At 38.0% G+C, this 19141-nt stretch overlaps 1 protein-coding gene across 2 annotated transcripts in view; it reads left to right on the top strand.

Annotated features, from left to right (window-relative positions):
* The first annotated feature begins 578 nt into the window (after positions 1–578).
* Positions 579–19141, top strand: part of chd8 (chromodomain helicase DNA binding protein 8) — a 62475-nt gene continuing 43912 nt past the window's right edge. For both annotated transcript variants that reach the window (XM_053482893.1, XM_053482809.1), the window contains exons 1-6: positions 579–1521; positions 6398–6676; positions 12192–12308; positions 14546–15009; positions 15526–15640; positions 18333–18536. In XM_053482893.1, coding sequence (XP_053338868.1) covers positions 580–1521; positions 6398–6676; positions 12192–12308; positions 14546–15009; positions 15526–15640; positions 18333–18536 — 2121 coding nt within the window. In that variant the 5' untranslated portion in view covers position 579. The remainder of the gene's footprint in view (positions 1522–6397; positions 6677–12191; positions 12309–14545; positions 15010–15525; positions 15641–18332; positions 18537–19141) is intronic.

Genomic DNA, 19141 nt, shown 5'->3' with positions numbered 1-19141 from the left:
ATCTTACTGTGAGTTCATTACAGGTAGTCTAATTTTATATATATATATATATATATATATATATATATATATATATATATATGTGTGTGTGTGTTGAATCTGAAAGTGTTCCATCATGTTCGATCCTTGAGACGAGGCAGGGTCATATCGCTGTGCGGTGCTATGTACTTATCACTCAGGTAACATGTAATATTGTATCTTTTGTGTTCCGCTCTCAACCTGAATCTCATTCTTATTTGTTAGCGCATCTAAGGAGACTTTTGCTTTTGAGCAGCAGCGTGTACACTGAGGGGAAAGTGAAGAAAGTAGGTTTGAGGAAGTAGGTTTGGGGTACGGGGGGGGGCGCTTGGACTCACTACCCCCCCCAACGTTTTCATACACACCTGCCGTTCACCCCTGTTTACAAGATGGATGGGTAAATGACTGTAGGGCTGGATTTACCATCAGAATAAAAAAAACGTAAGTATACCCCAGCCTATACTGGGTTACATTTGTTGCATTGAATTTTTGTATTAAGCGATTTACATTTTAGTCGTTTTTCCTGATTTGGAATTTTATTTCCATTTCTCTTTTTACAACATGTTTGAAAAGATGGCAGATCCCATTATGGACCTATTTGATGATCCATCACTGTTTAATCTGGATTCCTTGCCAGAAGACACCTTTTCCCAGGGTTCTTCCGACCCGGTTGAAGAGGCTCTGAAGTTGGCCCTTGGCCAAGTGGATCACTCGTTAGTTTCAGATTCAACCCTGGAGACCAGTATCCCCAGTGTCCTTAGTGACAGTGCCCAAGCAACAGCACCACCACCACCAATAACCATCTCTTCTGTTGCTTCTAAGACACAACCAGTAAGTCAGGTGCCGCTTTCATCCGTCGTTTCAACTTCAGTTCCCATACAGACAATACCTCAGACCTCTGTTTCAATGGTTAGTAGTAGCAGTGGTTCGACTGCTGTTCTTTTGAGTTCCCCTTTGGCAGTGTCAGGGTCTCAAGTTGCTACACAACAGCTGCAACCACAGCATCTTCTTACACAGCAGACAGCAGGGCAGGCAGCCCCCAAAATAGTGATTCTGAAGAGCCCCCAGGGTCAGACCCAAGTACTACAGAGTGTTGCAGGAACAGCAGGCACTCCTGGGAAGCTAACTATTGCGAGAGTTCTGACTGGCACACCAGTAAGACCTGGAATGTCAATTGTTTCAGGAGGGACAGTATTAAATGCTACACAGCCTGCACAGGGACAGGTTAAGGTGGGGACAGGTGTCCAGAGGTTGGTCCAGACACCTAATGGACCTGTAAAGCAGGTGCTTTTGACCTCTTTGCCCCAGACACATGTCCAGCTGCCTGCACAGACACAGATTACCCAAGCACAGACAGAGATGCCGAAGCTGCAGCTTCAGACTCAAGTACAGCCAACCCAAGTCCCGATACAGGCACAGGTCCAAGAGCAGGTTACTGCATCGACTGGAAGTACAGTGGCAGCCCAAACGCAAGGTGTCACTTTGTCTACAGTAGCACAACAGGTAAGACAGTTTTTTTTCCCCCTTTTCTTTTTCTTTTTACAATCTACTATATTTCTATATACAGTACTTACTCATAAAAGAACGTTCAAGGGAACTAATATCTAACCTTAAATAATGAGAATTGTGTATTAAACAAACTATTTGTTTTTGTAGCTTTTGACAGTCCATGTCACACCACATTTTGCATGGCTATATAGCGATTGCAACTAATGAGGTATAATTAAATAACAGATCACTAAATGGACTACAACATTGCTTAATCTGTTTTTGCAAGTGTACCTAAAGCATAAGAGTGCGCTCCTTTTTTTTTTTTTTTTTTTTTTTTTTTTTTTAACTAAAACTAAATGTTTTGCTTCCTTTTACAGAGAAATGAGCGTGTGCAATGAACAGTGCTATTTTAGCGTATTCATGTACAACACTAGCATTCTCTGGTCGAAAGCTAAAGCAACATGCAAACAATATCTAAAGTTACATGAGAATCAAAGTTTAACTGACCAGCAGCACAACTAATACATCAACGTTAAATTTAGTAAATAACCGTTTACAGATTAGTCAAGTTGGCTAAACATTACCTGCTAAACCAACAGTCACTGCGTCGTTTTTAATGTTTTGTGAATATGAATTATGAGAGGAACATGGCTGTGGGGGTGTTTTGTTCTTGCTGTTGAACATGGAGCAACATGCTGCTCTTAAAGTTATTCCACAGATTTTCAGGTGGTATTAATGTCATTGTGTTGACGGTCAGGAAAGTGATGTCCTTGTATATACAGTGGAACCTTGGATTATGAGCATAATTCGTTCCGAAAGTGTGCTTGTAAACCAAATAAAATTTTCCCACAAAAAATAATGGAAGCAGGCACGGTGCCCAATGACGTACATACACACAGACACAAAGAGCAGGCTGATAGAGAGAGAGAAAATTGATTTTTAACCCCTCCAATGAGACTTGCTTTTGCTTTACACGCGCACATGTGGTCACAGTCTTATAGTAAACAGTACACGCGTGCACGGATGTTGATTATACCAGTAAAAGGCGCGCACTAAGACCCAGCAGGGAAGGCGATTACCCACAATTCCACAGCACAAGAGAGTGAAAAACTGTTGGCTCAGTTGTGATCACGTTACGCTCAGCATCAAAACAAGAAGCGCATGCCTGATTCATGATACTCGGTACTCATAAACCAAGTCTTGTTTAAGTCAAAATTTATAAAACAAATCTTTGCTCGTCTTGCAGAACACTCGCAAACCGCGTTACTCGCAATCTGAGGTTTCACTGTATTGCATTACGCACAGTGTGGTCAAGCCTCTTAAAACATAGCACATGTGAGACTTGTCTCTGAGCGCTTAAATCAGCATGCTAAGTGCTCACTAATTCTGATGAAACATACTCCTAAGCTATAAAAATTCCGTATCTAATGATGAGGTAGTTGTTTCAAAGCATTTTGTTAAATGCTCTAAAGGTATTAAAGTTTGATCCCAGCTCTGGACATGGTTGTCCTGAGGATACTATTTTACATATTCCGTTGGGTTAATAAAGCATTTAGGTCTTTTTATTGTTAAATTTTAAATCTTTGCATTTCATACATTGGAGGACCCAAAACCAGTCTCAGAAAAATTTGTCTGTCCGGCTAAATTACACAGTCACAGCATCTAGCGGGCTAAGCTGTAATTTGCCATTTGTAATTATTTAAAACCTTGGCATGTCTGACAAAAGAAGTTGGGGAAACTAGCCGAGGTATTCTCATTTGCACAAACATTTTCGTTTGCTCTTTTAATTATGATTTTTTTTATTTATTTATTTATTTATTTATTTAATACTTTGGCTTGCTGTTCTCGATAAAGTATAGAGGGCAGCATTAGTCTTAAAAAAAAATCTCATATCATTCATAAATTTGCAGTGGGGGATGGGTAGGATCAATTCCTTTAGGATCAAAAACGAAATTCAAGCCTAATTGGGATGCAGTTTTAACCAGGCACATGCTTTATAAGACATAACATGTATATGTTTATATATAAAACATTGCTTTAAAAGAATGCATGGCAAAACAAAGATGATGCTAAGTATGTACTGTACAGGAAAGTTAGTTGATCACCACCTGCGAAATTCACCCACTAAAACCTGTTAAGCTTGGCAGAGATGGGAAGGGAGTCACTTGGTGCTTTCACAGTAATTACGGTCCTATGGCTAATCAGAGCGCCTGTAAGCTCACGCCAGCGAAAGGAACGAATAGTGCTGTCCTCAGAGTGTGTTTCGCTGCCCCCAACGATGCGTGTGCGAGCAGTTCGAAAAAAATGCAGTCTGTTGGTGTCACGTGGTTCGGAGAAAACCCGTCACAGTCTTCGGCCCTCCTACATGAGTGGTCGTAGTAACCTTAATGTGGAAGCTTCTAGTCCCGGGGAGGAATTGGACACGACTAAATTAGTGAGAAAATTGTGGGGAAATAATAATAAAGACCATTAAGCCTTTAATGTAAGTAACATCTAAGTAAAAGGAATTGGGTGGATGCTTAAAGAATAATGAGGGCATGTAAAAAAATTTTGTTTGTTGAGTCCGAACTCGTGTATGTATTATTTCTATATATTTTTTGTTGGTTTATGATTTGCTTATTATAATGTGGTGTTATTGTTCTGCATTGTTATCGTTAAATCTTTTAGGGTGACATTTTATTGTTCAGGGACTGCAAATGAAAAATTTGGCCCAGGAACACCCGTCATATTGAGAAAAGGGTCAATGCAGCCAAATAACAAAGCCACCATAGGCGATAACTGACTAGGGTGAATGTTCACTTTAAACCATGAGAATATCCCAAAGCATACGTAGTGTATGCTTTGGGATATTCTCATGGTTTAAAGTGAACATTCACCCTAGTCAGTAACATGGTGCTAAGCAACATGGTGCTAAGTGGCTTCTTAACCAGCCTTTGAATTAGCATAGTCAACGCCCAGACTCGAACCTCATAGAAAACCTGTAGAACTACTTAGAAATGAGTCAATCGATGACTGAGTCCAGTAATTTGAGTTTAAGAATGACACAAATAATGATTGAAAATTTAAATCCAAGAGCACATAAATCTGTAAATGCATTTAAAGTTCCTTAAGTTAAGCCTTTATTTATCATATAAACATTACTGCACAGTGAAATTCTTTCTTCGCATATCCCAGCATAATTGGGGTCAGAGCACAGGGTCAGTCATGATTGAGCACCCCGGGAGGGTTAAGGGTCTTGCTCAAGGGCCCAACATGGCAACCTGGTGGAGATGGGGATTGATCTGCCAATCCTCCGATCAGTAACTTGGTGCCTTAGCCTTCTGTCCCACCACTGTCCCACACTTTTACTAAATGTTAACAACGGCCCTAAATGCAAAATTTTGTTTTTAATTTTGTAACTTCATAAATAAATTTGAATAACTTTTTTTTACTGCGTTGTTCTCATGGGTTGTGTGTATATTTATGGCAAAAATGTGCATTTATCTAATTTAAAATCAATCTATAAAGAAATAGGGTACAAGAACTGTTCTAACTAGTCTAAATCCCCTTTTCTGACTAATATTGTATATTTATTGTTTTCCTTGAACTTGAGCACAGAATTTGGCATTATGACAAGTTAGCAAATATTAATTCATAAACAGTATTCATTAATACAATATTAAGTTCTTGCATCTATAGCTTTACAGAACAAATACACTTCTTATATATAAATTTTAATATTGTATACATTGTTAATCCACCCCATGCTTTGGATAGAAAAAAAATCCCCCCTTGGTTGTAACTGATAATTTAATCACGCAGACAGAAAAAGAGATTTTAACACAGGTGGTTATACATTTTTCCACTGGGGTAAGATGCTGTTAAGTAATAATTATAAATAGAATATAAAATAATTATTTTATTTATGCAGCACTTTTACATGCATATTTATGCTCTAATTTGACCCTTTTTTTTTCTTTTCTTTTTTTTTTACACTTGCATTTTTGTCTCATATGCCATGTTAATCCTTTTTTCCATATTGCACTTAGTAAACCTGTCAGGATTTTACCTGCTTAACTGGAGTAACAAGGAACATGTAATGTACAAAACCATAACTTGAGACTAGATGAATAGACATTTAACAATGAGTCAAAAGTGTGAAGCAAAAGTGTCTGAGGCCATCTAGTGGCTGGCTGCAATACACATTTCTTAACCCTGCCTTTATTCATTCCTTTTCAGAAATACTTTTTTTTTTTTTTTTTTGAAAATAAAAGGTGGTGTTAATGGGGGTATTGTTTTTATCAGTAAACATTTCCCCAGCGCACTGCAAAAAATATCATGAAAATAGTGGTCAAGTTTCAGTTAGTACTTACATCAAACATCAGAATGAGAAAAATGTGATCTTATTTGGTTTAAAAGCTTAGCATTAGGAGACGATTGGTGTGTCTCAGTCAGGCGGCTGCATCTGTTGAATGATTTATTTAAAGGCAGCTGTGTCTAAGTTGTATAGGAGAAAAGTTCCAATCAAAACTGGGAATACAAGAAGTGGATTTCACCTTTAACATTGTATTTGTTGTGTTAATGAGTTTAAATTTCTAATATCTATTGCATCTTATTGATGTTATGTGAATATACCAACTGATTTTCTTTATTTGCTTGCTTTATTTAATGTTACTCAAGGTAAGATCATTCTATTATTCGTATTTATTGTTATTAACTGATTCGGTTGACTAATGGAGTTTTGTCTTACTCTTTGTGAGATGTTGTCCCCCCCCAAGTTTGAAGCAAGTTTTTGAAAATTTCTGCATATGTTTGTGGAACACTGTTCTGTTGTCAGTGAGAGTGAACAATCTTTATAGCTACTTTCTTTTCTCTCTTTTTGTTCTGCTATTGCTTCGCCACCACATAGGCTGAGCCTAAAAGAATCACACTGGTGCTGCAGCCACCTTCTCAGGGTGGGACAAACCAGGCTGGCACAGTGACAGTTGCTGGCAATCCATCAGCAGGAGTTGGACAACAGGACCAGCAGCCCAGGCTTGTATTGGGATCTCTGCCGGGGAAATTAGTTCTTCAGGGTGGCCAGCTGGCAGCACTTACCCAGGCTAGAGCAGGCCAGACAGGGGCACAACCGAAGGTGCTCACTATCCAGCTTCAAGTACAACAACAGCCCAACCAGCAGGGAGCAAAGGTGAGTCAATACCTTTACAGTGGAACCTTGGATTACGAGCATAATTCACTCTGGAAGCGGCCTTGTATTTAAAACATTTAAAAATCAAAGAGAATTTTCCCATAAAAAATAATGAAAATTAAATAGTCTAATAAAAAATTAGGAAATTAATGGTTCCACAGTTCAAAAAAGTAAATACATAAAAATAATTAATACAAAATATAAAGTAAAAATAAAACAAATTACCCTGCACTTTACCTTTTAAAAAAAGTGTGTGTGTGTGTGTGTACACACAGTGCATCCGGAAAGTATTCACAGCGCATCACTTTCCACATTTCATGTCACAGCCTTATTCTAAATGGATTTAATAAATTTTTTTTTCTCAGAATTCTACACACAACACCCCATAATGACAAGGTGAAAAAGTTTACTTGAGATTTTTTGCACATTTATAAAAAAAGAAAAAGAAGCAAGCACAAGTACATAACTATTTACAGCCTTTGCAATATTGAGCTCAGGCGCATCCTGTTTGCCCTGATCATTTTTTAGATGTTTCTACAGCTTAATTGGAGTTCACTTGTGGTAAATTTAGTTGTTCGGACTTGATTTGGATTTAGAAATTTTTCTGTAACCTTCCCCAGATTTGAACCTCGACACAATCCTGTGTCGGAGGTCGACAGACAATTCCTTTGACTTCATGCTTGGTTTGTGCTCTGACTGTCAGCTGTGGGATCTTATATAGACAGGTGTGTGCCTTTCCAAATCATGTCCAATGAAGACGATTACCCACAATTCCACAGCACAAGAGAGAGAGAAAAATGACCATGCTAAAAGCGCTATACAAATAAAATTGAGTTGAATTGAAATTGTCTCCGTTGTGATCACGTTGGAAAAGTTTTTATTTTTTTATTTAATTTTTTTTTAAATACCCACTTCAAGATTCCATATTAACAAACTAAGTTTGGCAAGCCAGTATGGCCATTTACTTCAGGCATGACCCTTTTTCCAGTTTTTTACAAAAACATTATTTCAATAAAAATTCACTATGTAATGATTCCTTATGTAATGAGTCTTTAAAGAGCTTAGAAAAGAAAAAGGCATGGCTTTATATTCATAGTAAAATGAGACATACTAACACAACCTGAAACACTCCTCTAAAACTGAGGCGGGGGTGAGCTGAGTGCGGTGCGAGCAAGGAGGTTTACAAACCTGACCCAGTTACACCAGTTATGTCGGAGGACTCGGCTAAAATTCCAGCCATTTATTGTAACAAGCTTGTGGGAACCTGTGTGAATGTTAAACAATTTAAAGGCATATAAGCAGATGAAAGTTAGCCAAATAAATTTACCTTATTACTGTACTGATGTTCATATTTGATGTATCTGTATTTTACTTTAACATTTTTATTAGTGGATTCTTTTTACTTGTACTCCTTTACATCCTACAGAAATATATATTCTTTGTACTCCAGTACATTTCTACATAGTATTAAGTTACATAACCACAGTGACGTGTAGTATTAATTAGTGTTAGTATTAATTAGATGAAGTGTTAATATCGCCATCTGGTGACTATTCTGTATACTTTTTTTCCTTTTGATTAAGTAATATATTTTATCTAGGGTATCTCTACTTGTACTTAAGTAAATTAAGTACATTTTAAAAATTAAAATTCAAAGTTTTTAAGAAAAGAAGCAAAAACAGTTTTTTTCAGATTCAACATCACACTCTTTTACACAGACTAATTATATCAAAGATTATTTAATAAAAATACTTAAAAATAATAATAAAAGTACTCAAGGTAGTTTTTGTCGTTAGTGTAGCCTAATGGAAAGCTTCTTTAATGGAATATCTGCCGTGCATGTTTGATTTTAATCATGTATGTGCCCATGAGCATGTTATGTGCACTCCTGCTTATATAAACTCAGCAAAAAAAGAAACATCCTCTGACTTTCAACTGTTTTTACTTTCAGTAAACTTAATGTGTAAATATTTGTATGAACACTAAAAGAGTCAACACCATAAGACATAAACTAAAAATGTTTCACAATGTGTCCCTGAATGAAGGGAGGCTCAAAATCAAAAGTACCAGTCAGTATCTGGTGTGACCACCAGCTGCAGGAAAAGTACTGCAGTGCATCTCCTCCTCATGGACTGGACCAGATTTGTCAGTTCTTGCTGTGAGATGTTACCTCACTCATCCACTAAGGCACCTGCAAGTTCGTGGCCATTTCTGGGGGGAATGGCCCTAGCCCTCACCCTGCGATCCAACAGGTCCCAGACGTGCTTAATGGGATTGAGATCCGGGCTCTTCGCTGGCCATGGCAGAACACTGACATTGCTGTCATGCAGAAACTCACGCACAGAACGAGCAGTATGGCTGGTGGCATTGTCCTGCTGGAGGATCATGTCCGGATGAGCATGCGTAAAGGGTACCACATGAGGAAGGAGGATGTCTTCCCTGTACCGCAAGGCATTGAGATTGCCTGCAATGACAACAAGCTCAGTCTGATGGTAATGTGATATACCACCCCAGACCATGACGGACCCCCCACCTCCAAATCGATTCAGGGTACAGGCCTCGGTGTAACGCTCATTCCTTCGACGATAAAAACGAATCCGTCCATCACCCCTGGTGAGACAAAACCGTGGTTCATCAGTAAAAAGCACTTTTTTGCCACTCCTGTCTGGTCCAACCCTGGGCATCTTTCTTTGGGTGTTTTTCACAGTCGGTAGACAAGTCTCTTTAGTGTCCTGCGCTTTTAGAACTGTGACCTTAAATGCCTACTTTCTGTAAGCTGTTAAGGGTTTAACGACCATTCCACAGGTGCATGTTAATTAATTAATTATGGTTAATTGAACATGCATGGAAAACATTGTTTAAACCCTTTACAATGAAGATCTGTAAAGTTATTTGGATTTTTACAACATTATTGTTAAAATACACAGTCCTGAAAAAGGGGTGTTTCTTTTTTTGCTGAGTTTATGACTGAACTAGTTACAGTTGCTCTTGTAACCCGTGTTGTCAACCATGCACCATGCTATTGTCAAAATCTGTAGTTGGACAGAGATTTATGAAAAATGGGGTCTCTCTAATGCCGTGGTTCTCAAAGTGGATTACAGACATGACAGGTGGGGCGCAATGATCGGGAGGGAATTAGTGGAAAATAATAGCAAAGTACCTATTCTAATTCATGCTTTTCTTTATTGACAATAAAGATCAGACACTCGAAACTAAACAATCACACGCAAAGAAATGGATCATTAATACAAGTAAATTAAAATAACATCAGAGAAATAGTGGAACCATAGTAACGGTTAACGTAGTAAACAATAACGGTTTAATGTTGGCATGTTAATTGCAGAGAAACAATATATAAGGAAACATTCGGTATTATATATGTCATTTCATTTATTCCTATGTGTATGCTGATGTTTCTGTATTTTTGTTAAAAATTAATATTTTATCAGGCAGTACTAGTCTGGCAACAAAGGGTCAGTAGCGAACTGTATGTAGTGAGCATATTAACGTTAATGGATACATTTGTTACATGGACCACAAAAAAGCAGGCGATTCAGCACTATCAGCCTAATCAACCAAAATGCCAGCTGAAAGGAAAATATGATGAAGCCTATGTTGCGCTTTGATTCATGGTGGTGATGGTGAGGGCAGAGGAGAGACCCGTGTGTTTTGTGTCTTAAATCGCTGGCAGCAGACAGCACGAGACCCAACAAAGTAGGAAGACACTTAGAGACAACACACCCCAGTCACGTTAATAAGCCACTCGACCTCTTTAAAGGAAAGCTCTAGATGAGTGACGAAGTAAGCCTGTTATAACAATTGCACGTGTATTCTATCTGATTTGAACTTGGTATTAATTGATCTTTTTGGTTTAGAAACTGATATTTCAATAAATAGTAAACTTGGCCAATTTCGTTATCATTTTGTTGAGAAGTGGGGCTTGAAAATTCTCCCACCCCCTTAAGTTGGAAATGACAGAAAATGTTTGAGAACCACTGCTCTTATGGCTTAAATGTGGTTGTTGTGAAAAACATTAAGCTAGGATGACCAGATTGGTTCAAGCCGACCAGAAGTCTTTACAGTGTAAAAAAAAAAAAACTTGTTCATTGTTAATAAGGAATGGAGCCCGATGGGGTATTCTGCTGTTGAAACACATTCATAGCATGGTTTGTTGTTTTATTCATACTAAGATTTACCATTTACCAAGGTAATGGTGATTGGGTTACAGTATTCTTCCTGGTGGCTCTAACCAATAACACCACTTTTTTTTTTTTTTTACCTTTTTAATCAACAGTGCTACTCTGTTGCTGTTGCTCTTTTACTGCTTTTTGTTTTTTATTTGAACAATTTTGTTTAAATTCTAGGGACTGATCTGCATGAAATTTCCAAGAGGTCGGCAGTATCTAAAATACTGAAACCAACTTTGGTACCAGCAACCATGCAATTATGAAAGGGATTACATTCTTTACACATTTCTGTCCATCTACAGATTTTGACAACATCGTGCCAAACAATTCAACCTCTTTTAATTATATGGAATTGTTTTGAAGCTTTATGCAAGGTCACAACATTTTACTTTCATCCAGAGTTGTGTAAAAGTCAAAACACTATATAAACGCTTTTTCAACACATTCCAAGGACTTTCAGGTGGGGTTAGTGTTCCCACATATGACAGCCACGTCTAGACCTGTTGAAGCGAACCCAGATCAAGCCACTTCCTCCTGAGCTTGTACGGACACTATGCCTGATAAGTGCATCGCTTCGTTCTTACTGTGACACACATGCTTCACTCTGGAATGGGGTCAGAGTGGACTCATCAGACCACCTAATCATTTTCAAAAGTCCAATCTTTTTGCTTCCCAGCAACCTGAAGTTTTTTTTTTTTTTTTTTACTAACAAAAACTTTCCTTATGGTGTCACAGCTGTTTAGTCCAAATTCTGAGAGTTCTCGTCATACATAATATATTAAATATAGCTGTGATTTCTACTGTCAGTTTTTTTACAATGCTATTTTAACCTGATTCCATCATTAATATCCATAGTTGTTTTCTTTTCTTGATGCAGGCCAATAATTTGACACTTTTAAAATACATTAACATCTTTTCTATGGCCATGTGCACATATCTTGTGAAATAGTCATTTAAAGGTGTGTTCGGATCTCTTGGTTCAGACCTGTCCAACTTTACCAGCTGAAAATTTAAAATAAGAGTTTATAAAATCTAATGTTATACATTTGAAAACAACACTAGCATGGCTCCAGATGGTGAATAGAATGACTCCATTGCGCTAAATGGTTTTATTTTGTGTCCACCTTTTATCTGGACAGCAGTCAGTGATGACCGCCCCCCCCCCCCACACACACACAAAATAAAATAAAACAAATATTAAAAGATGCAACACCCATTAAGAAATGCAGACCCTGACTACATCAGTTAGAATTGCACTACATACTTTCTGTAATATGAGCCAGAAGCTATTTAGACATGAACCCCAATTTATGATTGTTATTTTTCAGTTTCAGCTACTATCTGGTACCACAAATGCAAGTGGCTGCCACCAAGTGGTCCAGGTTTCTCAAGGCCAAGGAGGACAAAGACTGGCAGTGCCTGTTAAACTCCTGCTGCAGCAGCAGGTATGTGAGACAGTTTATACATGTTATAATAGAATCAACTACAATAAGTAGTTTTTTTTTTTTTTTTTTTTTTTTTTTTTAATAAATCAAATCTCAATAAGAATTGGAATATTAATTCAAGCATGGATTTTCAATTAAATGTTCCTTATGATTGTGTGCAGTTGACTGATGCGTTTAGATGTGCAGTGCCTGGCATGCTTATTTCTTTATTCATTAATTGCTAGAAATCTCTCCCAATGAAATTTTAAGGAGTGGTGTGTGTGTATATACACTACCGTTCAAAAGTTTTAGAACACTTTCTTACTCCATGATCGTTCCTGATTTTTATTTCTTTCTACATTGTAAAGGAATGCTAAAGGCGTCCAAAAATGCATTTATCTCCTTTGAACAGTTAATGGTGAGATGTGTCTGCTACTTCTGCTCTGTAAAGACTTCATAACGCCTCTAATCTGAGGTGCTGTTAATCGGTCATTTTTCAGGCTGATAACTCTAAATGAACTTTTCGTCTGCGGCAGAGGTAGGTTTTGGTCTCACCCTTCTGGGATGGCCTTCATGAGAGCCAGTTTCATTATGGTGCTTGACGGATTTTGCAAATGCACTTGACAATACTGTTCTTGCAAGAACTATTACAGAAAGGCTGACCTCTGTGTATTAAAATAACAACTAACTCTTGTTTTTCTTGGTATGTAATTACCTAATCCCATATGTGTTATTTTATAGTTTTAAAATCCCCAGTATTGTTGTAAAATGTAGAAAATAAATCACTAAACAAAAACAAAGAAATGTGCAAATAATCTAAAACTTTTGAACGGTAGTGTATATAATATATATATATATATATATATATATAGAGAGAGAGAGAGAGAGAGACAAAAGTTAACGTAATTGAGAGAATGTGAAAAGCAGTGAAAAGACAGACGTTGCTTGTTCTTTTAACATGAATTGTTCAACTATCGGCACGTTTCGAAAAAAACAAGATCATGGAACTTGTTAGTTTTGTACTGTGTATAGCCAATTGTGTTGCTCTCCTAATATGTAGACAATGTTTATTAGACTTACGGACTAGCTCTTGAATCAGAACTTATTCGTATGTGGGGATTTACTGTATGTTGGGGCCTTTTTTTCTATTAGCCTCACTGGTTTTCTTAAGGCAACACACCTGTTTAGTCCCAATTCCTTTCTCCTTTCTCCTCCTTTAACCTTGTGTGTGTGGAAATGCATTTGTTTTAGTTTTTTTGTTTGTCTGTTTATTTATTTAGGCTAATAATTTAATCTTTTTGAAACAGAGTAACATATTTGGCACAACCACAGGATATGTCTTCTGACATTTTTTATTTAATGTTTTTAAATTTTTTTGATTTCCCCCAATTTTCTCCCTATTTTTACTTGTCCAAATCCTCCCCGTCACTAGGGGGCTCCCATGTTAAGCTACAACTGCCACTCAGTCGGGAGAGCCAAAGACTATAACGTGTTTCCTCTGAACCACGTGACATCACTGACCGCATCTTTTCGACCTGCTCACTCACACACTGCTGGGGGCAGCGTAACACATTCAGAGGAAAGTGCTATCCGCTCCTTCCGTTCGCGTGAGTTTACAGACACCCCTGATTGGCTGTAGAGCCATGATAAATGTAGGACCACTAAGTACCCCTCATCCCCCCCCCCCCTCCGGCTGTGAGAGATTTCAGCATCACCTGGGGATCGAACTCGCGATCTCCCTTCTCCCATATTTAAGAAATAAGAAACTATTCACTGCATCAGTTAGTGTAAAATAACTTGGTCCAAGTACTGGAGAAACAGGGAATGAATGTTTGGCTGCTTTTGTGCCTTTTAGGAAGGCATTCCAATAAAATGTGATGTTGCTTCAACAGTCTTCCTATAAACTTGGATTGACAAGTGTAGCTTGTTAACCAAAAAAAAATGTGAATGTGCTTACAGTGAAGTTTACATCAGGATAAAAGTGCAAAATAAATAAACAATTATTGCTATAACTTTCAGTTGGCATTTATACACTGAAAATAAAGCCTCAAATTGACTTTCTGTTTAATTTTGGCAGTCACTGTAACAGGATTTTTGCAAACTGTGCACACTGATTAAATGCTGTTTCAAATCCTGACATAATAGTGTCCACTTAAAAGAAATTATAGGTTAATATAAAAGTATTTTGTAAATTTTGGCATAGACAAAATAATTTATATTTACATTATTTCTTTTCTTAATGACTTGCAATTTCCAAGACAAGCTCAGCTTCTTGTTCCGGGGGTGCTGTTTCAGTGGTGAAGGTCATCAATACCTCAGCTGGATCTTCTGCTAACTCCACAACTGCCTCACAGGGTTTACGTATTGTCAAGGCCACTGAGCCCTTGCGGAAAGTTGAGACTCTGTGCAAGCAGGAGAAAGCCAATCGAATTGTGGCTGAAGCCATTGCTAGGGCTAAAGCCCGTGGTGAGCGAAACATCCCAAGAGTACTCAGTCAAGATGAATTTCCCGCTAAACAGACATCAGCAGACCCAGATAGTGCTGTAAGTCCAACTGGGGCCAAAAAGAAAAGTGCTGGAGGGAACAAAAAGAAGAGCCCTGCCTTGAGTACAGCCAATGTGAAAGCTATAGTTGGAGAAAAGAAAGTAAAGGTGAAAGGTACTGGATCTGCAGTGATTGGAGGAGGTGGAAGCTGTAAGAGTAAAGGAAAAACCAAGCCCAAGTAAGTGCATGTGTACATGTGTGTGAGAAAATTAATGTTTTCTCTCTCTCTCTTTCTGTCTTGCTTCCCAAGCATATTTTGAAATTACCAGGCAAAATGTTAATGATGTTAAATCTCTTAGTGTTCTCAGTGTCTTAAAAGGTTGGGTATCAGTATGTTAAAATGTGGAAGTTTGGAAAATTTGTTTAATGAATTGGTCTATTCATCTATTTTATAGATTATAAATGCTTTGTTTGTGCACCTTTCACATTAATTCCATTAAGCTTAAGCACTTAAGCACAAAAAAAAAAAAAAGATTTGATCCTTTAATGATCTGGTAAACATTTTTGGTCCATTTTACTTAACATTGGTCTGATTGAAACATGGCCCTTTAAGTAGATTTGACACTTCTGGTATTTAAGCGTTTAACAAAAAATACATGATGCATTTTGATGTTTATGGTTGATGTTAATAAACTCTTAGTAATTTAAAATCTCCTTTTGCTATCTTTTTGTTCTGTTACTTTGTTTTCTTCAGCACTATCACTTTAGTGGGTGGTAAAAAAAGGAAAAGAAATGCATCTTCAGACCATTCCGATGGAGAACTGAACAATCCTGCCACACCACTTACACAGGAAGAAAATTTGTCTCAGGTAATGCCTGGTTTTCTAGTTCCACTTCTCTAATTTTTTTAAATATATAAGCGTGCAATATCCAAACAGACTTGTCTATGTTCACATTATACTTCTATTCAATATAAATGTCCACTAGAGGGCAGAAAATGGCCATTTAAAGTCTCATTTTGTAAATTAATGCAGAACTCGGGTTACCAACTGATGTCTTGGTGTTTACCTCCTGTTTGGCAAATTTTAGTGTTTTATTTACTATAACACACACACATTAACTCAGGAAGGATGGTTAAATTAGCTAATTAGAATTCATGTGGGGGCAGCACAGAAAACATTTGCAAGACATGTTGTACTGCATTAACAGCTTTAGAGAACCTGGGATTTGGAAGAAGTCGATCAAGACTGATTAATTATGGGTTATTATTATTATTATTTTTTTAAGAGAGCTGCAAAAATCTTCCTTACCTATTTTTTCCCTTGCATATCAGTGGTATTCATAAGCCTTATACTAAATTAGAGTGATGTTTGCTTTGTAATCAGGTGAACTTTTAACAGTCACTTTTTGCCAGGCAAGTACAAGGAATTACATTTGGTATTTGGTATTATAAGTCCAGTCTCTCCTCAGACCCTAAGGAGTTTCAGTGCAATGTTTGATTTTATTTTTTTATTTTTTTTGTCTTTTTTTTATTATTATTTGGTCTTGTCAAGCCACACAGTGAGTCATTCAAACATTAAAAAACATCTAACTTGAGGCATGAACCAGGGAGAAACAGGTGCAGATGATGACAGATGATCAGGTCGGTGATTAGTATACTGGTGATGCTGAATGCTGAGTGGTTAGAAAAGAAGAGAGGGGAAATGAGGTTGCTGCTGAGGTTATTACATAAAGAACAAATTTTTAAATGATAACTTTTGGCAAATTGCAGCCTAACACAGTAAAACATTTGTTACTGTTACTTTAATCTACATAATTTAATCGAATACAGTGGAACCTTGGATTACTAGCATAATTCGTTCCAGAAGCGGGCTCGTATTCCGAGACACTTGTAAACCAATTTTAGTTTTTCCCATAAGAAATAATAAAAAAACTCAAATTATTATTTTTTTTTATTTCCCTGAGATGGTAATAGGAAGAAACCTTGAGAGAAACCAGACTCAACAGGGAACCCATCCTCATCTGGGTGAAACAGAAAGCAGGAATTGATCTGCATTCATACAGTGTGTTAGGTTGCAGCCAGTTCAGCCATAACGGTTGATGTTAATTGATGTTAATATGGAGTCCAGGTAGTTATTGGAGACAATTGCTGTCTTGAACTATCGAGCAACCGCAGCCAAGTCAAGTCCTTAGAGAAACAGCTGTCGACACCAGTCGAGGCCAGAACTGTCTTCATGGTAGAGTGAAACCATCCCCAGACACCAGATGCATCCCAAAGAGATACACGGGGCATCCATGTGACGAGAACTCCAACCAGAAGTGGGGCATCAGGATGGGTCAGACAGGTCCAGGGGGCAGAGGGAGTCTGGATTACTGGCAGCTCAGGAACGACATGTGTAGCTCAACAGAGAGAGGGAAAGAGAGAGGGGGGAGAGAGAACAAAAGAGGGGAGAGCGGAAGAAGAGAGATGACAGTTAGGATACATATACACACACTTTACCTCTGAAAAGAATCACAACAGAGCAGTGTTTTTGTGTAGGGCAAAGTGCAGGTTGACACGCGCACACACGCGCACACACACACACACACACACACACCGCGCGTGGGTGAGAGGGAGGGAGAAAGTGTGTGTGAGAGACCTGGCACGGTGTCAAATTACGCGGCGCACACATAACAGGCTGAAACAGGGAGGAAGAAAATGGATTTTTAACCTTCTAATGAGACTTTCTTTTGCTTTACGTGCGTGCACACCCGTGTGTTATAAGAAACAGTACTCGCACGCTGTACGCATGCGCTTACAAACAGAAAAAAACAAAATATGTTCTACACACACACACGTGGTCACAGTGTTATAGTAAACAGTACACGCGTGCACGGATGTTGATTTTACCAGTAAGACTAAGACCCAGCAGGAGAGAGACGATTATCCACAATTCCGCAGCGCAAGAGAGAGAAAAACCGTTGGCTCAGTTGTGATCACGTGACGCTTGGCGGCAAAACAAGAAGCGCATGCATAATACATGATACTTAGTGCCAAGACTTGCTCGTTTTCCAAATCAAAATGTATTAAAAATCTTTGCTTATCTTGCGGAACACTCGCAAACTGCGTTACTCACAATCCGAGGTTTCACTGTATAAAGAAATGTGTAGTGGCTTGAGACTTGTATATTTTTAAGTGCTCTTTATTTTTGAGCGTTAAACACTGACCTTGGACTGAATTTGCTTGGAAGACTGCCAATTGTTTTGACAGCTCCACAATTTTTTCCAGTCCTTCAGACTGCAGAATAGTGAATTTAAATTGTAACCCTTCCCAGATTGATTTGGATTCGACACAATGTGGTCATCAAAAAACAATGGTTTACTTCAGCCAGGCAGCTTTCTGCAGGCATGATTGTCAAACATGACAAAAACATTAAAAGCATGTTAATCTATGCTTTATTTATGACTGTGGATAAAAGCCAGACAATGTGGTTTATGCCATAGGTCTTTCCTTGTGGACAAGTTTGTATGTATTATAACTTAATTGTATTATGTTGTGCCATAATTCTGGCCTTCCAACAGATGAGACGTTCTAATCGTCAAGTAAAAAGGAAAAAGTACACAGAAGATTTGGACATTAAAATCACAGATGATGAAGATGAGCCGGGTGAAGATATTGATGTGATCACCCCAGTAGCCGTATTGTCTACAGGACATTCTCAGACATTGGGGACTTCATTCCAGGAGCTAGAGGGGGATGGCCTTCCCAGCATGCAGTTCTTTGTGGTAAGGTTAAGTTGTTTTCTTGTGGTAGCGCGTTTTACAATTGGTTTGCATTTACTTTCTAATTTTATGTAATTTGACACATACATGCAGTTCTGATCAAGCAGATTTTTTTTTTGCTATTAGTTATAATTAAGTTACTTGTTAAATGTTGGGTATCTGTTTCTTGAATGTACAGTTATTGATTGCTTATTAAATGCCATGGGGTGGTGAAAGTTCCATGGCTACTTCCTCAGGCATATGTATACGCATACAACCTTACAACGTCCCATATGTCTTTTTTTCCTTATATGAAATACATACATTTTGGAGCTGTTCCTTTAGAGATCTGCTTGACAAAGCAATGGTTAGACTCCTCTCATTGTCTTCTGCCAGTGAGTGTTCTTACTGTGGTGTTGTGAGGATGTTACTCAAAACATTGCAATACTCCATAGTGGCTGTTAACTTTGACCTCCAAGGCATTTCAAGTTTGTATAAGGGTGGGTCAAAATTGATCCCCAGTTAAATTAAAACTTCTGTTTGGCCGTGTTGTCTTGTCAAGGCGACTGTCTCCCCAGTCACTGTTATGCAGGTGTGAATGGGGAACAGAAATGGATGCCCTACTTGTA

The sequence above is a fragment of the Clarias gariepinus genome, chromosome 1, assembly GCF_024256425.1.
Source record: "Clarias gariepinus isolate MV-2021 ecotype Netherlands chromosome 1, CGAR_prim_01v2, whole genome shotgun sequence".
NCBI classification, from domain to species: Eukaryota; Metazoa; Chordata; class Actinopteri; order Siluriformes; family Clariidae; genus Clarias; species Clarias gariepinus.
This window is presented reverse-complemented; position numbering and strand designations above follow the sequence as displayed.